Below are 18142 nucleotides of genomic sequence, written 5' to 3' on the forward strand. Positions count from 1 at the left end.
GAAATAAAATTTTAACAAAATTTTCTATAGAAATAAAATTAAAAAAAAATATATAGAAATAAAATTTTGACAAAATTTTCTTTAGAAATAAAATTTTGACAAAATTTCCTACAAAAATAAAATTTTAACAAAATTTTTTTATAGAAATAAAATTTTGACCAAACTTTCTATAGAAATAAAATTTTGACAAAATTTTCTATAGAAATAAAATTTTGACAAAATTTTCTATAGAAATAAAATTTTGACAAAATTTTCTATAGAAATAAAATTTTGACAAAATTTTCTATAGAAATAAAATTTTGCGAAAGTTTTCTATAGAAATAAAATTTTGTGAAAAATTTCTATAGAAATAACATTTTGTCAAATTTTTCTATAGAAATCAAATTTTGTCTACATTTTTTTTTATAGAAATAAAATTTTGACAAAATTTTCTATAGAAATAAAATTTTGACAAAATTTTCTATAGAAATAAAATTTTGACAAAATTTTCTATAGAAATAAAATTTTGTGAAAGTTTTCTATAGAAATAAAATTTTGTGAAAATTTTCTATAGAAATAAAATTTTTTGAAAATTTTCTATAGAAATAAAATTTTGTGAAAATTTTTTATAAAAATCAAATTTTGTCTACATTTTCTATAGAAATAAAATTTTGACAAAATTTTCTATAGAAATAAAATTTTATCAAAATTTTCTATAGAAATAAAATTTTATCAAAATCTTCTTTAGAAATAAAATTTTGACAAAATTTTCTATAGAAATAAAATTTTATCAAACTCTTTTATAGAAATAACATTTTGACAAAATTTTTTATAGAAATAAAATTTTGACAAAATTTTCTATAGAAATTAAATTTTGTAAAAATCTTCTATACAAATAAAATTTTGACAAAATTTTCTATAGAAATAAAATTTTGACAAAATTTTCTATAGAAATATAATTTTGACAAAATTTCCTATAGAAATAAAATTTTGACAAAATTTTCTATAGAAATAAAATTTTGACAAAATTTTCTATAGAAATTAAATTTTGACAAAATTTTCTATAGAAATAAAATTTTGTCAAAATTTTCTATAGAAAAAAAATTTTGAGAAAATTTTCTATAGGAATAAAATTTTGTCAAAATTTTCTATAGAAATAAAATTTTGACAAAATTTTCTATGAAGATAAAATTTTGACAAAATTTTCTATAGAAATAAAATTTTGTGAAAATTTTTTATAAAAATCAAATTTTGTCTACATTTTCTATAGAAATAAAATTTTGACAAAATTTTCTATAGAAATAAAATTTTATCAAAATTTTCTATAGAAATAAAATTTTATCAAAATCTTCTTTAGAAATAAAATTTTGACAAAATTTTCTATAGAAATAAAATTTTATCAAACTCTTTTATAGAAATAACATTTTGACAAAATTTTTTATAGAAATAAAATTTTGACAAAATTTTCTATAGAAATTAAATTTTGTAAAAATCTTCTATACAAATAAAATTTTGACAAAATTTTCTATAGAAATAAAATTTTGACAAAATTTTCTATAGAAATAAAATTTTGACAAAATTTTCTATAGAAATATAATTTTGTGAAAATTTTCTATAGAAATAAAATTTTGACAAAATTTTCTATGAAGATAAAATTTTGACAAAATTTTCTATAGAAATAAAATTTTGTCAAAATTTTCTATAGAAATAAAATTTTGACAACATTTTCTAAAGAAATAAAATTTGACAAAATTTTCACAAAATTTTTTATAGAAATAAAATTTTGTCAAAATCTTCTATAGAAATAAAATTTTATCAAAATCTTCTATAGAAATAAAATTTTGACAAAATTTTCTATGAAGATAAAATTTTGACTAAATTTTCTAAAGAAATAAAATTTTGTCAAAATTTTCTATAGAAATAAAATTTTGACAACATTTTCTAAAGAAATAAAATTTGACAAAATTTTCACAAAATTTTTTATAGAAATAAAATTTTGTCAAAATCTTCTATAGAAATCAAGTGTCTATAAAAATAAAGTTTTGTCAAAATTTTTTATAGAAACAAAATTTTGTCAAAAATTTTTAAAGAAATAAGGTTTGACAAAATTTTGACAAAAAGTTTCTATAGAAATAAAATTTTGACAAAAATTTCTATAGAAATAAAATTTTGACAAAATTTTCTATTGAAATAAAATTTTGACAAAATTTTCTATAGAAATAAAATTTTGTCAAAATTTTCTATAGAAATAAAATTTTGTCAAAATTTTCTATAGAAAAAAAAAATTTGAGAAAAGTTTCTATAGAAATAAAATTTCGACAAAAATTTCTATAGAAATAAAATTTTGACAAAATTTTCTATAGAAATAAAATTTTGTCATAACCTTCTATAGAAATAAAATTTTGACAAAAGTCTATAGAAATAAAATTTTGACAAATTTTTCTATAGAAATAAAATTTTGTCAAAATCTTCTATAGAAATAAAATTTTGACAAAATTTTCTATAGAAATAATATTTTGACAAAATTTTCTATAGAATTAAAATTTTGACAAAATTTTCTATAGAAATTAAATTTTGACAAAATTTTCTATAGAAATGAAATTTTGTCAAAATTTTCTATAGAAATAAAATTTTGTCAAAATTTTCTATAGAAATAAACTTTTTTCTCAATCTTCTATAGAAATAAAATGTTAACAAAATTTTCTATAGCAATGAAATTTTGTGAAAATTCTCTACAAAAATAAAATTTTGTCAAAATTTTCTACAGAAATAAAATTTTGTCAAAATCTTCTATAGAAATAAAATTTTGTCAAAATCTTCTATAGAAATAAAATTTTGACAAAACTTTCTATAGAAATAAAATTTTCTATAGAAATAAACTTTTTACAAAATTTTCCATAGAATTTAAATTTTGACAACATTTTCTATAGAAATAAAGTTTTGTCAACATTTTCTAAAGAACTAAAATTTTGTCAAAATTTTCTGTAGAAATAAAATTTTGTCAAAATCTTCTATAAAAGTAAAATCTTGACAAAATGTTCTATAGAAATAAACTTTTTACAAAATTTTCCATAGAAATTTTGACAAAATTTTCTATAAAAATTTTCTATTGAAATAAAATTTTGACAAAATTTTCTATAGAAATAAAATTTTGTCAGAAATTTCTATAGAAATAAAATTTTGTCAAAATTTTCTACAGAAATAAAATGTTGACAAAATTTTCTACAAAAATAAAATGTTGACAAAATTTTCTACAAAAATAAAATGTTGACAAAATTTTCTACAAAAATAAAATTTTGTCGAAAGTACAATTTTAAAAACTATTTCTATAGAAATTACATTTTGACATAATTTTCTACAAAAATAAAATGTTGACAAAATTTTCTATAGAAATAAATAGAAATACAAATTTGACAACATTTTCTATCGAAAATTTAAATATGAATTTAATTTGGAAAAATGATCCGCTGATACGAATTTTGGTCCAATTGTGGAAAAATGTTGTTCATTGTGGCAACGCTGCTTATAAACTTAAATCTTCAGAGATGACTTTCTATCTAGAGCTAGAGATACAACTTAACAAAAGAGAGCTTTTAGTTCAGGCAGCATACCAAACAGGTATGCGGTGAGAAGCTACAAGGATTAACCTCCTTCCGAGCACCGGATAAAAGAGGCCTTCTGCACCAAACAAGGGTAGTTTTCCTCCATCAGCTGTAGCAGTTGCTACAGCTGATTATTTGGCTAGCGTGTCTAAAGCCAATAGATGCAATATGTGATTAAGGGAATCTGTAGCTGTCTTATGTTCTTTACACTACATCGCGAGTTCTATCTATGCCAGATTTACCACAAGACGATTCTTCAATTCGTGCCCATTTCCCAGTCTTCTGGAAAGCTCGAATGACTTGGAAATGGGTGTCTAAGAATTTACCATAACTGCTAGTGCCTATTTATCGTATATCACCACTTTTATACTTTACTTTTCTTAGAAGAGAAAACAACTGTTTATAGCAAGACTCCAAAGTAAAGAGATTCCAATTCTCTTTGGGGAGGAGGATTGCCATAGGGCCACTAAAATACGTTTCTTCGTTAGGAATTCGTCTTGTATCGCTTGACCAAAATTTAAAGTTGATAATGCTTTTATTATTGCATGTGGATAGCCATCTTAACAAAGAATGGAGATATGTTTTATTGCATTAATATTCGATTGTAGAAGATCTGTTCCATATATAGGGGAGTAGAGCGATTAAAATGCTAGGTGAAGGGTTTAACAATTATTGTTGGTCAAACTTTTGTCGCCCCTTATTTATTTTATAATTTTTACAGGAATATAAAAAATCCTTGAAAGAAGCCGAGGAAAATCTGGCTGAACTTACTAAGAAACATGAGGACGAAATACTTTCATTAAAAACCAATTTAGAATCTGAATCAATCATGCTTATAGCACAGAAAGATAATCAAATAAGTGAAGTAAGTTTACACTACCATGATTATTTTATCAAAAAAAAAAAAATAAAACACAAAATTTCAGTTGGAAAAGAATCTGCAATTGGCTGTAGAGGAAGCTAGAACTCATCAAGCGAATCTAAAGGCAAAAGAAAAAGAATTCACCATAGATATAGAGAATCTGCAAGAAGAATTGGACACTAATCGAGAAAGGTGTGTTTGCATTTTTAATAAATAAAAAATTACACATTATTTTTTTTTCATTTTCAGTTATAAATTATTAGAAAAGAATTTTAAAATCCTTGAAGTTGATCTTAAAACCCAAAGCAATGAAGTGTATGAAAAGAATGAAACTATAGCAAATCTCCAAAATGAATTACAAGCCTTAAAAATAAGAATGAAGGAAATGACGCTTAAATATGAAAAGGAAAATAAATCTCCAGAATTATTGAAAGAAATTTCCAATTTACAAGAATCACTAAAAATTTTACAACATAATAACATGGCTTTGGAAAAAGAGAATCAAAAATTACAGGAGGTAAATGCACACAAAAAAATAGTTTTTGTGTTCAATCACGAAATTACTGTTTAATTGAATTGTCTTCAATAGAAATGATAGTATCAATTAAAAAATTAATTGAAAGTCAATTAAAAAATCAATTAATTGATTAACTCAATTAAGTCTTTAATTGGAAAAATTGTCGCCATTTTTTTCTGCCTAGCTTCACAGAAAAAAATATCACGAAAATATATAGAATTAAAAAGTTAATTGAAGCTGAAAACTTTTTGCATTAAAAAAATTAATTGATCCAATTAAATTAAGTCAGTTACACATAAAACATTTTTTTCTGATTCAATAGCGAAATTAATTGATCCAATTAATTTTTTTAATTGAAATGTCTCCAATCAAAGTCATGAAAGTCAAATAAAAAATTAATTGATCCAATTAAACAATTGATTGACGCTATTAATTTTTGTGATTGAATTTTGTTTCAATTAAAATATTTGTTTTTAATTGAATATTTTTTAAAACTCAAGACAAATTTTCGTGAAAATTTTTTCTGTGTAGGTCAATTACTGAAAACAATAAAATTTTTAATTATTATTTTTAACCATTAATTGTTTCAATTACCAATTTAATTAAAAAAATTTTATCGATGTCGAAAAAATAAGTTAAACAAATAATTGTTTAACTGATTTAATTAAAAAAGTTGAATGGTATTAAGATTGAAGTTTAACTAAATAATCAATTAAAAATCTAATTGAATTTTCCAATCGACATCAATGAAATTTTGATCTATCAAATAAAAAAATTAAATAATTTTTGCAATAAACATAAATTAAATTTTTAATTGATTAATTAAGAAATTATTTGTTTTTAGCAAACAACATCAATTATGTTTTTGATTGAATCAATTAAAAACTAATTGAAATTTTCAAATTGTTTAATCAAATATTTTTAAAAAAATTGATTGTTTTCCAATCGTTATCAATTAAATTTTTGATTGAATTAACTACAAAATTAATTAATTTTTGCAATCAACATCAATTAAATTTTTGATTGAATCAACTTAAAAATTAATTGAAAATTTCCAATCAAATCAATTAATTTTTTAATCAAATATTTTTTATGTCCAATTAAAACGGTGATTGATACTATCATTTTCATTATAGAAGATATTTCAATCAAAAAATTTATTAATTTCGTAATTGAATCATAGATTTTTTGTGTGTTCCAAATGTATTCCAAAAAATTAATCAATTAAAAAATTAATTGAAATTTTCAAATCAAATCAATCGTCTTCAATTAAATTTTTGATTGAAGTAACTACTAAATTAATTAATTTTTGCAATCAATATCAATTAAATTTTTGATTGAATCAATTCAAAAATTAATTGAAAATTTCAAATCAATTAGTTTTTTAATCAAATATTTTTTTATGTCCAATTAAAACTGTGATACTATCATTTTCGTGATTGAAGATATTTCAATTAAAAATTAATTAGATCAATTAATTTCGGAATTGAATCATAGATTTTTCAAATGTTTTTTTTTCAAAACTTTAATGAAAATTGCATTAAAACTAAGCCACCGAGCAAAAAATTTGGAAGTTCTTCTCAAGGCACAACATTAAAAGAACTTCCAAAAATGCCCTCCCAAAGATGTACACAGGAAGTTCATTTCAGTCAACTTTTTTATAACTCTCTTTTTTCATATTTTTAATGAAAAATTTATTAATATTTTTATACCCTGCGCCACACTGTGGAACATATGTTCATAATTTGGGTCAGAATAGAACCCTATTGATTTTGGAAGAAATCGGTAGATATAGCTCCCATATATATCTTTCGCCCGATATGCACTAATATGGACCCAGCAGCCAGAGTTTTATTCCGATTTGCTTGAAATTTTGTACAAACAAAACACTTAGTCGTATGGTCAAGTATCCAAAATTTGATTGAAATCGGATCAGATTTAGATATAGCTCCCATATATATATTTCGCCCGATATGGACTTATATGGCCCCAGAAGCCAGATTTTTGGCCGAATTTGGTTGAAATTTTGCACTAGGAGTACAATTAGTAGTATAGTCAAGTGTGCAAAATTTTATTGAAATCGGTTCAGATTTAGATATAGCTCCCATATATATCTTTCGCCCGATATGGACTAATATGGTCCTAAAAGCCAGAGTTTTAGCCCAATTTGGTTGAGCACAGGGAGTAGATTTAGCATTGTAGCTATGCGTGCTAAATTTGGTTGAAATCGATTCAGATTTAGATATAGCTCCCATATACATCTTTCGCCCGATATGCACTTATATGGACCAAGAAGCCAGAGATTTATCCCGATTAGCTTGAAATTTTGCACAAGGAGTACAATTGGTAGTATAGTAATGTGTGCCAAATTTGATTGAAATCGGTTCAGATTTAGATATAGCTTCCATATATATTTTTCGCCCGATATGGACTTATATGGCCCCAGAAGCCAGAGTTTCGGCACAATGTCGTTGAAATTTTGCACTAGGAGTACAATTAGTAGTATAGTTATATGTGCCAAATTTGATTGAAATCGGTTCAGATTTAGATATAGCTCCCACATATATGTTTTTCTGATTTCGACAAAAATGGTCAAAATACCAACATTTTCCTTGTAAAATCGCCACTGCTTAGTCGAAAAGTTGTAAAAATGACTCTAATTTTCCTAAACTTCTAATACATATATATCGAGCGATAAATCATAAATAAACTTTTGCGAAGTTTCCTTAAAATTGCTTCAGATTTAAATGTTTCCCATATGCCACACTGTGGAACAGGGTATTATAAGTTAGTGCATATGTTTGTAACACCCAGAAGGAGACGAGATAGACACATGGTGTCTTTGGCAATAATGCTCAGGGTGGGTCCCTGAGTCGATATAACCATGTCCGTCTGTCTGTGAACACATTTTTGTGATCAAAGTCTAGGTCGCAATTTAAGTCCAATCGCCTTCAAATTTGGCACATGTTCCTAATTTGGGTCAGAATAGAACCCTATTGATTTTGGAAGAAATCGGTTCAGATTAAGATATAGCTCCCATATATATCTTTCGCCCGATATGCACTAATATAGACCCAGCAGCCAGAGTTTTATACCGATTAGCTTGAAATTTTGCACAAAGAGTACAATTGGTAGTATAGTCATGTGTGCCAAATTTGATTGAAATCGGTTCAGATTTAGATATAGCTTCCATATATATTTTTCGCCCGATATGGACTTATATGGCCCCAGAAGCCAGAGTTTTGCCCAATTTGGTTGAAATTTTGCACTAGGAGTACAATTAGTAATATAGTCATGTGTCCCAATTTGATTGAAATCGGTTCCGATTTAGATATAGCTCCCATATATATATTTCTGATTTCGACAAAAATTGTCAAAATACCAACATTTTCCTTGTTAAATCGCCACTGCTTAGTCGAAAAGTTGTAAAAATGACTAACTTTCCTAAACTTCTAATACATATATATAGAGTTTTTTTTTTTTTAATTGCTTCAGATTTAAATGTTTCCCATATTTGTTTTTACTAAAATTGTGTTCCACCCTAGTGCATTAGCCGACTTAAATTTTGAGTCTATAGATTTTGTAAAAGTCTATCAAATTCTGTCCAGATCGAGTGATATTTAAATGTATGTATTTGGGACAAACCTTTAAATATAGCCCCCAACACATTTGACGGATGTGATATGGTATCGAAAATTTAGATCTACAAAGTGGTGCATGGTACAATATAGTCGGCCCCGCCCGACTTTAGACTTTCCTTACTTGTTTATATCTTGTATGTTCTAAATGTAGTCCAAAAAATTAATGAAAATTTAATTAAAATTAATCCAATAAAAGAATATCGTAAATATAATGAAAGTTTTCATTATTGTTGGGATTTTTGTTTTTTGATTGACTAAAGAAATATTTCATAATTTATATGAACAATTTCCTTACCTTAATGAATATCTTTCGTTGTATCAACAAAAAAAAAATGTCGTTGGATAAATTTTCTCTAATCCAACGAACTATTTCATAATATTTCCATCCATATTTCCATATTTCCTTCCATCAGTCCATTAATGAAAATTTCATTAAAAATGATTCAATGAAGAATTATTGTAAATATGATGGAAGTTTTTATTATAATTATGGATTTTATTTTGACTAACGAAACATTTCACAATTTATATAAAATATTTCCTTACCTCAATGAAAGTGTTTCATTGTATCAATGAAAAATTTCATTCGCTACTAATGAAAAATTTCATTATATTTCATAGTATATATGAATAATTTCCTAGCCCTTCCCAGCAAAAAAAGCGTCGCCAAAAAAGTAGTGAAAATGTCCTTTTTGGATCCGGAAGTGATGCAAAATTGGCGCAGAAGCGATGAATTTAACATGGGCTTGTCATAGGACGGATGTCCACCATTTCAACAGCCGTTGCACGGAATTTGCATCACTTCTCTAGGTGTGATCCGAATTCAATGTTTTGGATGTAAATTAAAAAATTCTGTGATATTTTGTCAAATAAATAATTTTTATAATTTTCTATAATTTTTATTGGATTCTAACGCTTGTCGGAAACGTTTGACCTCAAATATTTTCAAAAATGCACAATTTTTTCAGATTGGATTTAGTATTTATTTCGACAAAATTTTAATGATTTGTACCATTTTATGAATTCTTATTCTGTTTTTAATCTATTTGAAACAAAAAAAAGTTAAAATTATCCATTAAAAGTATGAAAAAACCAAGTTATAAAATTTTTAATTAAAATAACTTCCTGGGTAGTTAAAATAAAGAACATCATCGGGAGTGCATCTTCTGGAAGTGCTTTTAAAGTTGTGCCTTTGGAAGAACTTCCAATTTTTTTTTGCTGGGTTATAAAAGTATTTCATTGTATCAATAAAAAAGTTCCAAGCCTCAATTTACATATAGTATATCTAGAAACCAATGTCTTTTATTTTTCCTATAATATTCATAAATCTTTGGAACATTTTCAGAGTTTATCTTTGAAAAAGGATTTGGAAGGGAAACTGCAGCAAGCCGAAACTCAAATAATGTAAGAATTTTTATTTTCTAGCTAAAGTAAAAATTTGAAAATATTGCATTTTTAATATTTTCTATTTTGTAGAAACTTACAACAACAGCTAAGTGAATATCCAGAAAATGTACAACATGAGGTAATTAAAAGAGTTAAGATTATTGTGTTTTATTTTTTCTATGAAATTAAAAATATATCTTTTTAGTTTGTATTAAAGAATTTTAGAGATATTTGGAAAATATTTTAAATTTAAAATCCTTGGCACCCTTTTATTTATTTATTTATTTATTTAAAGCTTTCAAAACTACGCCAATCTGTAACGGAAAAACGCCGCGAAATAGAAAAGCTCAAATCAGAACTTTCCAAATCCCAAATAAATATCACACAATTGGAGGAGCAAATTAAACGTGAGCACCAACTGTTGGAAGTCCGCAGTGAATTGATAAACTCTCTACAGGAAAATGAGAAAAATCACAATATTCAAATGGGTGATTTATTAGCACAAATTGGCGAAAGGAATACAACGATAAATGAGGTATTGTATCCCCCAAGTCCCGATATTCGGAATTGCAAATCGCAAAATTTTCATTTGACGATATTTTAATAATTTAAAAAAGATATGAACTTAAAAGTTCTAAGTTATAAGAAATATAAATACTTGCGATTCCCAATATCGGAAGATGGGAGCATGTGTTGTGTTTTCTATTCACGGATATCAGGATCTGGTAAAGCTAATGGTGGCCATTAATTCTTCCCAATGTGAAGTAGTTCCGGTTTTTATACCCACCACACATACCATATTAACTTTGTCATTCCGTTTGTAATACATTGAAATATTGGTCACACACCCCATAAGGTATATATATTCTGGGTCGCGGTAAAATTCTGAGTCGATCGAGTGATGTCCGTCCGCCCGTCTGTTGAAACCACACTAACTTTCGAACGAAATAGGCTATTAACCTGAAACTTGACACAAGTTGTTATTATTAATGTAGGTCACATGAAATTGCAAATGGGTCATATCGGACAACTTTTAGGTATTGGCGGAGGCTCTTGGAGGAGCAAGTTTCATCCGATTGCTCCAAAATTTTGGTCGTGGCATTAGTAATTGAGCCATTGTAAAAATTTAATGTAATTTTTCGTTATTGTAATTATTTTCCCATTCGAATTACGAAACTTTTCATATGTTAAATACTATACAATTGTACAAAATTTCTTATAGAAATTACATTTGCAGAAAATTTACATTAGCAAAAAAAATTTTTCCTATACCATGTAAATTTTGAAGAAATTTCCTACATTTTTAAAACTTCCTGCAGAAATAAAAATGTTGACAAAATTTCCCATAGAAATGAAATTTTAACAAAATTTCCCATAGAAAGGAAATTTGTACAAAATTTAGTATACAAAGGAAATTTCGACAAAATCTCTTATAAATAGTGGTCAGGGTATAATAACTTTGATCTGCCAAAAAATGTGCCTACCAGAAATATTGACTTTAGACCCCATAAAATATATACCTATCGACTCAGCACAACCTCCTGAGTCGATCTAGCGCTTGGTGTCCGTCCGTCCGTCTGATTTGTCCGTCCATGTATTTGTTGTTCGCAGGATTCCGGTCGCAATTATTAACCGATTTTGATGAAATTTAGTTGTTGGCGTTTCTTTGGTACAGAGACAAACGCTATTGAATTTGGAAAAAATCTAATCAAATTTAGATATACCAGAAAAAGAAAAGCAAATTGTGTTTATTTACTAACCGATCGGCGTCAAATTTGCCACAAAGTAATCGAATGGACCACGCTTTAAGTGTGCCAAATGTCATCGAAATCAGAATCAGATTTAGATATAGCTCCCATATATATATGTATCACCCGATTTTCCCAAATTTGGCCATAAGTCCCTTATTTATCAACCGATCTGACTTCAAGCTGGCCAAATCTAGTTGTGTATAGCACTTAATATATGTGAAAAAATCATAGAAATCGGTTCAGATTTAGCTATAGCTCCCATATATATGTATCGCCAGATTTTCACAAATTTGGCCATAAGCCCCTTATTTGTCAAACTTGGCGTATTCTAATCTTCTATTGCACTGACTCTATGTGCAAAATATCATCCAAATCGGTTCAGATTTAGATATAGGTCCCATATATATGTATAGCCCGATTTTCCCAAATTTGGCCATAGAACCCTTATTAACTGACCTTACTCAGAATTGGCTAGATTCAGTCCTCTATAGTTCTAACTATATGTGCAAAATTTCATCGAAATCGGTTCAGATGTAAATATAGCTCCCATATAGACCATAGAGGCCTCATTTCTAAACTGATCTTACTAAAATTTAGCACAAGGTCACCTTCTGTGGTTTCAATTAAACCTTGAAAATATCATCTAAATCGGGTCAGATTTAGTTATAGCTTCCATATATATATATATATATATATATATATATATATATATATATATATATATATATATATATATATATATATATATATATATATATATATATATATATATATATATATATATATATATATATATATATATATATATATATATATATATATATATATATATATATATATATATATATATATATATATATATATATATATATATATATATATATATATATATATATATATATATATATATATATATATATATATATATATATATATATATATATATATATATATATATATATATATATATATATATATACAAATCGGATAAAAATTTTGGTGTCTAAAAAGCCAAGACATCAAATCGGGAGGTCGGTCCATATGGTGACCAACTTTATAAAATTCTGATAAAAATGTCGATGTATAAACGCTCAAGAAGTCCAAAATATTTTTAGATTTCCAGTTTCAGGCAAATCGGATATAAATTTCGGTGTCGAAAAGTCCAAAAAGTCAAAACGGGAGATATGTCCAATTAACGGCTATAGGGAAATATGGGCCCATATACACTATAGTCGGCACACCTGTTTTTTTTTTTGTATCAAAATACCTCTCGATTTCCAATTTCAGGCAAATCGGATAACAATTTCGGTGTCTAGAGGCCCAAGAAGTCAAACCGGGGGATCGGCTATAGCAAAACATGGACCCATATACACTATATTCGCCACACGTATTTTTTGTGGGCCTATAATACCTCTAGATTTCCAATTTTAAGCAAATCATTTGAAAATTTTGGAGTCTTGGAGGCCATAAAATCCAATCGGGGGTGGTCGCCTATATGGGGTCTATACCAAAACATGGACCGATATACTCCATATTCGTATTGGCGGACCCAAAATATATTTAGATTTAAAGTTTTAGGGAAATCGGAAAAAATTTCGCTGTCCAGGGAGTCAAGAAGTCAAATCGGGAGTTCGGTCTAATTAGGGCTATACCAAAACATGGACTCATATACACAGTACTTGGCATAAATATTTTTTTACTCAAAATACCTGTAAATTACCAATTTGGGGAAATTCATATAAAAATTTCCGTGTATAAAAACCTATGAATTCAATCGACCCCCAGTCTATATGGGGGCTATACCAAAACTTGAACTGATATACACCATATTCGGTACACGTATTGACGGACCCAAAATATCTCTAAATTTTCAATTTTGGGCGAATTGGATAAAAGTTCCGGTCTCTAAAAACTCCAAAAAAATCACACTAAACTCGTACCTCTAGATTTCCAATTTCAGATTAATCGAATAAAAATTTCGGTGTCTAAAAGACTAAGATCAAATCGGTTGATCGGTCTAATTGGGGGCTAAAGCAAAAAACTATATTCGTCACACCTGTTTTTTGACTCAAAATACCTCTAGACTTCCAGTTTCAGGTAAATCGGATAAAAATGTGGGTATATCTAAGGCTACGAATTTAAATCGGGAGAACGGTCCAATTGACGCACTTAGTTTTTGACCCAAACTCGAACTGATATGCACCATATTCGGTACACGCATTGACGCACCCAAAATATCTCCACATTTTCAATTGTGGGCGAATTGGATAAAAGTTCCGGTCTCTAAAAAGCCCCAACAAAAAATTACACTAAAATACCTCTAGATTTCCAATTTCAGGTTAATCGAATAAAAATTTCGGTGTCTAAAAGACTAAGATCAGATCGGTAGATCGGTCTATTTGGGGGCTAAAGCAAAAAACTATATTCGTCACAAAATACCTCTAGACTTCCCGTTTCAGGTAAATCGGATAAAAATGTGGGTGTATCTAATGCTACGAATTTAAATCGGGAGAACGGTCTAATTGACGCGCTTAGTTTTCAATTTAGAAAATTTAGGATAAATTTTTCGGTGTCTAAAAGCCAAAGAAATGAAATCGGGGGGTCTGCACAATTAGAGGATATACTAAACCAAGGACCGACCGACGTATTTGCGAATCCAAAATCCTAGACCTACAATTTTAGGCGAATCGGATAAAAATTGCGGTTTCTAGATGCTCAAGAGACCAAATGGGAGGAAGGGGTTGGTTTATATTGTGACCAATATAGCACATCTTCGAAAAAAACTGAGTATATGCCAAATTTCAGAATTGAAGGCTTTAGCGTGGTTACATGCAGAGAAGGAATATTATCACCTCAAAACTATTTCAAGAGCAAACTGTTAGTTTTGGATGGGGAACATGTTTGCCGTAAACATAAAATCCTTGTCGAAATCAAATTATATGGTTGCTTCAAACATGTTACATGATCCACATACAAAAAAAAAAAAAACATTTTGCTCTTGAAATATGTTTGAGGTGATCGTATTCCTGTGGTGATCGTATGTTTGAGGTGATCGTATTCCATGCAGAGAAGGAATATTATCACCTCAAAACTGTTTCAAGAGCAAACTGTTAGTTTTGGATGTTTGCCGCAAGCATAAAATGCTTGTCGAAATCAAATAACATGATTGCGTCAAACATGTTACATGATCCACATACAAAAAAAAAAAACATTTTGTTCTTGAAATATGTTTGAGGTGATCGTATTCCTTCTCTCTATGGACAACTGATAGACTGACATTCTTAGATCGCCTTAGAATTTTTCCCTGGGTTGATGTGCCAATTACCGATATCCGAGACTAGATCCTGTTGTATATAATCATCATTATCTACCATAATATAATCGGACATTTCTTGTTCTCAGCTTACTACTGAAGTACGCATAAAGACAGAAGATTTTCAAAATCTTTGCGATAAAATCAATAGCAAACAAGAGGAATTATCGAATCAGGCTCATGTTATTAAATTGTTGGAGGAAAATAATAATCGTAATCAAATGTTAAGAATTAAGCAAGAGGAGAAAATAGGACGTATGGAAGATGATATAAATCAATTGAAGCAGACCATGTGAGTATACAAACCGAGAGACAGAGATTAGAAGAATTCAATAAAAACTTTAAATATTTTTTAATAGAAAAATGTATGAACAATATTATCTGAGTACGATATTGAATCAATAATAAGATGTCGTAAAAAAACGGAAAACTTTAGAAACCAATCAATCTATGTATATTTTTATAAAGTAAGTTTTTAATTTTCCCAAACAAAAAAAAATAATATTCACATCTTTGAAAAATGTTAGAATTCCATTCGATTTCAAAGGTGTTCCTTTGAATTATCTATGAATTCAAACATTTTTCAAAGGTTTTTGTTTAGAGCGTGTTTTTCTCCATAACAAAGCTTTAGAGAAAGTTTTATGTGCTTCTGTATACTAAAGTTTTCCGTTATATGCGAGCATAAAGCTTTCTAGAGCTTTGAGAAATATTTTGCAGGAAAATTAAAAAGCATTTTGTTCTTTTTTTTTTGATTATTTTCAGAGCCATTTACCAAGCCAATCTATTAAATTGTAATATGAATTTAATTTTACCCGCTGCCATAGCATATCACAATCACCATGATGGTGGGGATGACGGTGTTAATCATAACTTGCAACATTTCATCAATGAACGCAAACGTAAACGTCACATCGATATTAATGTTAAAAAATATGAAACTTAAAGCTTTTTAAGCTACCGTTTGTTAATTATTTCTAAATGATTGTGGGTTTATAGGTTGTTTTGCGCAAATTATCGTTGTATGCATTTTTATGGAAATTGTCTAAATTGTTGATATGTATGTAGAGAGAGTAGCCTCAATAAATTTTGTCTCGAAATAAATGAATAAATAAACATAGTTTGTCCAATCACTTCACAAAGAATTCATCTAATAACAATGGGACCAATCGTTAGAACATAACGATACACATACATACATCCATACATACATATGTATATCCATTGAATACTATTTTCATTCATATATAGTCGAGTAAATTATAAGATTACTTGAATATTAAGGTATTTCGAATACAAATTATGAGGATGGTGGAGAAGTTTTAGCCATTCGCTTTTTGACTCCCTAAAATATAGATCTAGGCATTACCACAGATGCTAATTTTCACTGATGGGCTAAGCTTACGCAGATCCACCGATAAATGAAGGCGGAATTAATGAAATCTAAAGGAGCATGTTCTGATCCATCTTTTTATTCCAGAATGTTGCACATTTCTGCCGACAAAAAGTCCCTTATCGTTGCGAGGAAATCAATATTCTGCTCCTCAAGCTCCTTGATATATCTACTTTTAATGCATTATGGATATAAACGAATCTTTCGCATATGATACCAGATTACCTGGTTTAAATAATGCAAAATTCTTTCTTATTGAATGTGAATGTGCCACGGATGTGAATATCTAACTACTGGTTCATCTCTTTATTCCACGATGTGGGAACAGAAAGTTGTATATTTCTGCTGACCAAGAAGCAGGGTTGATAAAGTTTACACTTTTGTGTTTTTTTGTACCCTGCGCCACACTGTGGAACAGGGTATTATAACAGGTTGGCTGCTAAGTCCCCGGTCTAACAAAGAAAAACACATTTTTTTTTTGTCAAAATTCGTTTTTATTATTCAACATAGTTCCCTTCAAGAGCGATACAACGATTATAATGACCTTCCAATTTTTTGATACCATTTTGGTAGTACTCCTTCGGTTTTGCCTCAAAATAGGCCTCAGTTTCGGTGATCACCTCTTCATTGCAGCCAAATTTTTTCCCTGCGAGCATCCTTTTGAAGTCTGAGAACAAGAAAAAGTCGCTGGGGGCCAGATCTGGAGAATACGGTGAGTGGGGAAGCAATTTGAAGCCCAATTCATGAATTTTTGCCATCGTTCTCAGTGACTTATAGCATGGTGTGTTGTCTTGGTGGAACAACACTTTTTTCTTCTTCATATGGGACCGTTTTGCCGCGATTTCGACCTTCAAACGCTCCAATAACGCCATATAATTGTCACTGTTGAGGAATGATGAATAGTCCAAATATTGATGAATGATATGACCAACACGTTCCTTTGGGAGCCACCGTGGTGCAATGGTTAGCATGCCCGCCTTGCATACACAAGGTCGTGGGTTCGATTCCTGCTACGACCAAACACCAAAAAGTATTTCAGCGGTGGATTATCCCACCTCAGTAATGCTGGTGACATTTCTGAGGGTTTCAAAGCTTCTCTAAGTGGTTTCACTGCAATGTGGAACGCCGTTCGGACTATAAAAAAGGCTATAAAAAAAGGAGGTCCCTTGTCATTGAGCTTAACATGGAATCGGGCAGCACTCAGTGATAAGAGAGAAGTTCACCACTGTGGTATCACAATGGACTGAATAGTATAAGTGAGCCTGATACATCGGGCTGCCACATAACCTAACCTATCCTAACCTTCCTTTGATATCTTTAAGGCCTCTGCTATCACGATCAACTTCATTTTACGGTCATTCAAAATCATTTTGTGGATTTTTTTTTATGTTTTCGTCGGTAACCACCTCTTTCGGGCGTCCACTTCGTTCACCGTCCTCCTTGCTCATTTCACGACGCTTGAATTTGTATACCAATCAATTATTGTTGATTTCCCTGGGGCAGAGTCCGGAAACTCATTATCAATCCAAGTTTTTGCTTCCACCGTATTTTTTTCCTTCAGAAAACAGTATTTTGTCAAAACACGAAATTCCTTTTTTCCATTTTTTTTTCACAATAACAAAAGTTGCTTCACCAAAGACGCTCTATCTCACAAACTAATTGACTTACAGACGTCAAATTTTGACACGAATCATTTGAAAG

At 28.6% G+C, this 18142-nt stretch overlaps 1 protein-coding gene across 3 annotated transcripts in view; it reads left to right on the top strand.

Moving 5' to 3' along the window:
- The window catches only part of salto, a 31768-nt gene extending 15604 nt beyond the window's left edge, over window positions 1-16164 (top strand). For 2 of the 3 annotated variants that reach the window (XM_075312458.1, XM_075312459.1), the window contains 8 exons: window positions 4303-4446; window positions 4508-4635; window positions 4693-4960; window positions 9947-10005; window positions 10078-10126; window positions 10283-10522; window positions 15141-15343; window positions 15814-16164. In XM_075312458.1, the coding sequence (XP_075168573.1) occupies window positions 4303-4446; window positions 4508-4635; window positions 4693-4960; window positions 9947-10005; window positions 10078-10126; window positions 10283-10522; window positions 15141-15343; window positions 15814-15994 (1272 nt within the window). In that variant the 3' untranslated portion in view covers window positions 15995-16164. Of the gene's footprint in view, window positions 1-4302; window positions 4447-4507; window positions 4636-4692; window positions 4961-9946; window positions 10006-10077; window positions 10127-10282; window positions 10523-15140; window positions 15344-15410; window positions 15519-15813 lie in introns of all 3 variants that reach the window. The other variant, XR_012723371.1, reaches the window with a different exon arrangement.
- The last annotated feature ends 1978 nt before the right edge of the window (window positions 16165-18142 follow it).

This window comes from Haematobia irritans, chromosome 5, assembly GCF_050003625.1.
Source record: "Haematobia irritans isolate KBUSLIRL chromosome 5, ASM5000362v1, whole genome shotgun sequence".
Lineage (NCBI taxonomy): Eukaryota > Metazoa > Arthropoda > Insecta > Diptera > Muscidae > Haematobia > Haematobia irritans.